The sequence below is a fragment of the Myotis brandtii genome, unplaced genomic scaffold (assembly GCF_000412655.1).
Source record: "Myotis brandtii unplaced genomic scaffold, ASM41265v1 scaffold506, whole genome shotgun sequence".
Taxonomy (NCBI): domain Eukaryota; kingdom Metazoa; phylum Chordata; class Mammalia; order Chiroptera; family Vespertilionidae; genus Myotis; species Myotis brandtii.
Genome location: NW_005369287.1, coordinates 768859 through 775618, shown reverse-complemented (window position 1 = coordinate 775618; position 6760 = coordinate 768859). Strand labels below are relative to the sequence as shown.

Below are 6760 nucleotides of genomic sequence, written 5' to 3'. Positions count from 1 at the left end.
AATGTCAATGTGCCCCCCTCAGAACCCCAGAAAATTCTATATTATATGGCAAAAGGGACTTTGTAGATGTAATGAGGATTACAGACCTTAAGATAAAGGTATTATCCTGGAAGATCAGGCGAGCCCATTCTAGCCACCAGAACCCTTGAAGCAGAGAACTTCCTCTGACTGGGGAGAGCTGCCAGGGGAGAGGAGGGCGGGAGAAGGGGGTGGGAGAGGCGCAGCAGCAGATGTGCATGAGAAAGAGGACCCATCAGTGATGCCCTGAGGATGGAGGTGGCCTTAGAAACTGAGAAGAGGCTCTCCGGACCTCAGCCCTATAGCCACAGGGAACTGGACCCGGCCAGCCACTTGAATGAGCCCGGAAGAGGATTCCTTGCATTCTCTCTAGGAGCTCAGCCAACCAGTACCTTGATTTCAGCCTTGTGAAACCTGCCAAGCCAACCCAGACTTCTGACCTACAGACTGTGAGATAATTACATAATTCATGTTGATATAAGCCACTAAATTGGTGATCATTTGTTATGGCAACAATAGAAACGAATACACATCCTATACCAAAATTCGTTCTAAATGAATGAAAAAATGTTCATGTAAAAAAACAAAACAAAACACCACAGTGATCAACCAAAGAACTTGCATGCATCTATGCATAACCCATGGACACAGACAATAGGGTGGTGAAGGCCTGGGGAGAAGGGGGCAGGGACGGGCTAGAAGGAATCAATGGGGGAGGGGAAGAGGGGACATATGTAATTCGTTCAACAATAAAGATTTTTTTAAAAATAGAATGAAAGCCCTAGCTGGTTTGGCTCAGTGGATAGAGCGTCGGCCTGCAGACTGACGGGTCCCAGGTTCGATTCCGGCCAAGGGCATGTACCTTGGTTGCAGGCACATCCCCAGTAGGGGGTGTGCAGGAGGCAGCTGATCAATGCCTCTCTCTCATCGATGTTTCTAACTCTCTATCCCTCTCCCTTCCTCTCTGTAAAAAAATCAATAAAATATATTTAAAAAAACAGAATGATAGAAATTTTTAAAGAAAACACCACAATGCCCTAGCCCATTTGGCTCAGTGCATAGAGCGCCGGCCTGTGGACTAGGGGGTCCCGGGTTCAATTCCAGCCAAGGGCACATGCCCGGGTTGCGGGCTTGATCCCCAATGGGGGGCGTGCGGGAGGCAGTCAATCAATGATTCTCTCTCATCATTGATGTTTCTATCTTTCCCTCTCCCTTCCTCTCTGAAATCAATAAAGAAATATATTTTTTAAAAAAGAAAGAAAACACCACAGCATAAATTGTTTATCTAAATACTATGTTGTACACCTGAAACTAATATGAAAATAATACTGAATGTCAAGTGTGTAGACGAAAGGGGCCACATGCTGACCTGACAAGCTCAGGGGAGGCCTGCATGCCGGTCTTGCAGACTCAGAGACCTAAAGTCACCACAAAGGATGGTCTATTATTAAACTTTAAAAGCAGTTATGGTGGGCAGTTACGTCCTAGGCCGGTATCTTCACTGACAAAATCAACCTTTACCTTACCTGAGCCTATCTGTCTTTTTGCATCTATGATAACATACCCTTGAAATGTCTGGGTAACTTGTAACTCTCCTTTTTTCTGGACCCCCTGGGGCACAACCAGATGTGCTGGGCGCCAGGACAGATACCACAGATTCCTTCATTATCATGTTAATTGATCCTGCACCCACCTAAGTATGTGTCCATCATTTTACTTTTTATCCAATCCCAGGGGTTTCTCCTGCTTTGCTTTATCCCACCTCCTTAATCTATCACCAATGAATTTTATGTAACCCACCGACGTCCCTCCTTTGATTGCAATGTATAAATACAAATGTAACCTGCCATTCTCCGGAGCATTATCTCAATTTGTTGAGGTTCTGCTTCCCGGCATATGTCGACAGTTTGGCTCAAATAAACTCACAAAAATTCTTTATAGGTTTCAATAGTTTTTTTTACGTTAACAAGTGTAATTAAAAAGTAAAAAATTTAAAACCCACAGTAATAAAAAGAAACAAGCTGCTGACACACAGCAACATAAAGAATATCAAAAACATTATTTTGAGAAAAGGAAACCAAGCTCAAAAGAGTATGTACTTGTGATTCCCCTGAGATAAGGTTCCAGAACTGGCAAATTTAAGAAATCAAAGAGAGGGAAGGCTATGGAATGGAAAGGGGCACGAAAGCACTTTCTGGGGGATGGAAATGTTCTCTATTTTGACTGGGGTGATGACCACATTTTAACTGGGGTGATGGTTCAGGGTAATGGTATTGGCGGCATGTAATTTGAGTGTAAGCCCTGCAACATTTACAGAACCTTTGCTTTGTTGACTCAGCAGAGAAAATATTTGTTAAAAACAAAGCCCTAGTATTTGCCTGTTTTCTCAGGGCTTTCCTGAAATGACCAGTCAGTTAAGCGGCTAAGAGAATCTGAGAGACTCAGGCCTTGGATGAAGGGAGGGAGGGGTCAGTGCTGCAACCTCTGAAAAGGGCCCCCACTCTTTCTTCAGGGTTGTTCCTTTGGGGAAAAGGGCCCAGCTCCTGGTCCCAGGCCCTAATGAACCCTTTCCAGAGGGAGGGTGTCACCCTGGGAAGCAGCCTTCGGGATGGCTGCTCAGCTCACCACAGAGGCCTTCTCAGAGGAGAGTGAGGTGCCCAGAGGCAGGCCCTGGGGTGTGATCTGTGATCTGTGATCTGTGCCTCCGACCTGCAGGCAGCAGTGTTTGAACTTTAGGAGAAGTTCCTTCCGTGGTGGCAGCTGAGGCAAGAGGCTCCAGAGGAGGGTGGCCTTGCCTCCCACCCTGCGAAAAAGCCACTTTGGGGCGAGGGAATACTATGCTCAGAGACAGGAGAGGCAGAAAGAGGGATGCCACTGCCTCAGGCCCAGCGGCTCCTCTGCCCCTTCCCTAATTATCAGTCATCAGCAGCCTTCCAGAACATTCCTCCTTTTGCCTAAGTAGTTTGTTTTTTCGTTCATTCACTAGAAAGAAAAGGAGAGTGGATCGCCTACTTCACCCCTCCCTACAATTTCACATTAAACAAGGTCTTTATTAGGGGTGCCCTGTCCCTACCCTGTGCCACGTCTCCAAAGCTCCACGCTAGCTAGACCTTTGTTTTCCTGCTTTCCCCAGAAGACTGAGCTCTTAAGGCAGGAACTGCGTCTTACTAAGTCTTATTATTTCTGCAACCCGAGGGCTCAGCGGTGTTGCATGAATAAATGATTTTCTGGCTTTTTAGCAGGGACAGATGATTAAGCTGGAGGATGGGAAAGGAAGAATTGTTTGCGGGGCGGGTGGAGGGGGGAGGGGGGAGTTTCACTGGTGGTTTTGGATTTCTGACCATCTCCTGGAAAGCCAAGAAATGCTTAACTGTCATCTATTCCCTTGGAGGACACACATTTAATAAAAGCCAACCACACAAAGTACAAACCAGAAACCACCAGATAAATCCAACCAAAATAAAACTGCCAAAGCTGCCAGCTACTCCGGGAAAACAATGGAGAAAGATGTTTACACATTTGTAAGTTATCTGTTGAAAATTCAATGGTCAGCAAATAGTGCCACATATTCTCATGTGAAATTATAGTCCCAGATATTCAAAAATGTTCAAAGCAAAGCATAATCCCGTAGATTAGTTTGGAGCTGGCCAACGATAACATTTGTAGACAAAGAAAAGAAATCGAAAGGAACCTAATTAAGGTTGCCAGCTCTTTATTTTGTCAAATAAGAACGTTTTTTTTTTCAAGTGTACCATCTTCTCTCCCCATAATTTCACAAAAGAAGGAATATTTTAACTCCCCCCCCCAAAAAAGGAGGAAAATATAAACTCAGTCTAAAGAAAGCCATTCTCAAGAAAGACTGAGCTAAGAACCTTACAGCACATGTTAGTCTTGGACAGTGTGCAGATGGTTTGGACCTTCAAAGGCAGATGTTCCAAGTCCCTAAAACCATGCCAGGCCCCTGGAAGATGCTCAAGAAATATCACTAAAGGGCACAGATGGATCAATTTCAACTCCTGGTTCTGCAGTGGAGTTTCAATCACAGGACCTCTAAAGAGAGGGGCCGCAAGGAGGCCTCCCTCCCAGTTGGTGGCTAGTGATGGGCACAATTTCTCCTCAGTGTATGCCACAGACTGGCATTTTCCCGTTTTGCTATTTGAATGAGAGTAGTCCCAGGCAGCTGCATGATAACAAGATTTACTGAGCACTTACTATGTTCCATATACTAAGCTCTTCTTGGGCATTTGCTCATTGGATGTCCCTAACAATGCCAGCGAGAGATGTATAATTATTATCCCAATTTCCCAGGTCAGAAAACAGGTTTAATCAAGGTGAAGAGACTTCTCCAAGCAAGGCACAAATCCAAGTCTGTACCAAAATCAGTGTTCACAAGCCCTAGGAGAGACATGGTGAACACAGGGTGAGGGAAACGGGGGAAATAGGAAGGACGGGCTTTAAAATTAAAACCAAATATCAGTAAAGGCAGAAAGCCCAAAAAGTTAGCATTCCACACTCTGCCTCAAGACAAACAAGGAAGTTAAGCATCAGCCAGCACAGGTCGCTCATCAATCTTGACTCAGTATCTGTGCTGACTCCAGGCTGCCCAACAAGTGCCATCTTCCTTTCATATTCCCACTCTCCCTAAAGCATCTGAGAGCTATAGATGATTGTAAAGTTTGGAGCAGCCCCACAGAGGGTGGCTGTCCCTGAACAAAGTTGCTTTCTCATTCACAGGAGAACTTGAGTTGAATAGCAGCCAGCCATCCTCCCCTGCAGATCTTTCCCCACGCCCCTCTGCGATGCTTTAAATGCTGGTTAATGGCCTCCATTTCGCTTCCCACCTCAAGACCAGAGTAATCTACTTCTCCCTCAATCTGAATGAAGGGCAAGACAACCCAGCAAAGAGGCTAAAACACCATCCACTGTAACATGGGGAGGGGATCCAGGGTGCCCAGGAAATCCCCATAAACAAAGCAGTCTCCCCAAACAGGAACTCCTGAAGGGCAGCCCCTCGGCAGTGCTGGGAGAACCTGAGTTCTAGCCCCAGTTCTAACACCACCTAACAGTGTCCTGAAACATGGGGCCTTCAACTTGGCCTTGAAAAAAGTGGCCAAACTGAAAGATCTATTCATCCATACTCCCAGCCTTCTAAATAAAACTCAGAGCTGTTAAAACACACACATTCTCTCTGTCTCTGTCTCTGTCTCTGTCTCTCTCTCTCTCTCTCACACACACACACACACACACACACACACACACACACACACTTTCCACGGCTCCTAACTCCATTTAGAATAAAGCCCAAATAGCTCAGATTCCATTCTAAGTCCTACATACACACACCCTCAACTTATATTTTCAGCATTTTCCAACACTATGTGCCCACAATGTTGTAGCACGGAACCCCAAATTCATCTGGTTCCCTCCCTCTCCCATGCCTTTGCACAGCAATGTAACAGGGCTGGGACTGGTGTCAGGAGGAGGGTATAAGGATATGAATGTGTCCCCCTGATAGAAAACAAAATCCAGAAGCCTGGGATCAAGTCCCACTTTAGGCCTGTTATCAGGGACCCAATTCACCTAACTCTGGGCCTCAGTGTCCTTGGAAAATGGACAGTATCACCTATGTGACTGGACTCCTGTTTCCTGAGTCAGTCAACAAATATTGAGTGCCAGGCAAGAATGACCCACAAATATTGAGTGAATGAGCAAGAATGACCCAAAACACTGTGGTCCTTATGAAGTTTACATTCTGGTGAAGAAAGATCTATAATTTGAGGATTTCTCATAATATTTCTGTAAGAATTAAATAAGATAATATATGAAACACACTTAACATAGAGCCATATTTAAACATCAATATAGTAATACAGTATTACTATATTGTTTAAAATATAAGCCCTTTTGTGCAATGTTATTCTTAAAAAGAAGCTGCTCCTTTTACCTGGAATGTCTGTTTCTCCCTCCCAACACCCCTCCATCTTCCTGCTGGGAAGGATTTAGGGCTGGGAACTCTTGAAGTGCTGTCTGCATCTCCGCTAATCCTTTCTCACGGGTCTGCCTGGCAGTAACTCTGGTCTACCCCCACTAGCAGTGCCTGTCTCATATGTTTATATCCTCCATGAGACAGGGTCTGAGTTCTGTGAAGGGTGACACTGCCTTGAAAAACAAAAACAACAAGAGGTGAGAAGAGGTAAGACACTGAGAAGAAAAGAAGAGGCATATCAGACAGAAAGTCTGAGGGCCAGATTAAAGGGAACCTTAGTACCTGGCGGATGAGTTCAGACTGGGGTGAGCCCCAGAAGTCACCAAATTTTGACCCTGCAGGTAGAGTGGACCCGGATGGGCGGAGGATGAGCTGGCCCAAGGGTGGCCAAAGAAGAGTGCCCTGGAGGCCACAGCTGGACATGACGCTCATCACAGTTCAAGGCTATGATCCGAGTATTCTTGTCACAGTGAATCAAATTGCCTAGTCTTGATGTTGTGCAGTTTCCTCCAAAATGGCCTGGTTTCCTCAAAATATGTCACTTTGGCATACTGATTATTTTGAATTAAAGGTATTGAGAAAGAGCCAGTGCAAGAAGGACGCTCTGACCCTCCTTTGTGAGGTCCCACGTGAAAGGTAATCTCCCTGAACCAAGAGGGAGGAAGGAACTCTTATCACCACAGACGGAGTTTAGGGCAGAGAAAGCCACATAAACAAACCTTGTTACTTCTTCACCAATTTATTACCCTAAACCCA

General features: G+C 45.4%; 1 protein-coding gene across 2 annotated transcripts in view; it reads right to left on the bottom strand.

The window, feature by feature from the left end:
• The window catches only part of TRANK1 (tetratricopeptide repeat and ankyrin repeat containing 1), an 80035-nt gene extending 73845 nt beyond the window's left edge, over positions 1-6190 (bottom strand). For both annotated transcript variants that reach the window (XM_005877087.2, XM_014548420.1), the window contains exon 1: positions 5963-6190. In XM_005877087.2, the coding sequence (XP_005877149.2) occupies positions 5963-6051 (89 nt within the window). In that variant the 5' untranslated portion in view covers positions 6052-6190. The remainder of the gene's footprint in view (positions 1-5962) is intronic.
• Positions 6191-6760: the final 570 nt, after the last annotated feature.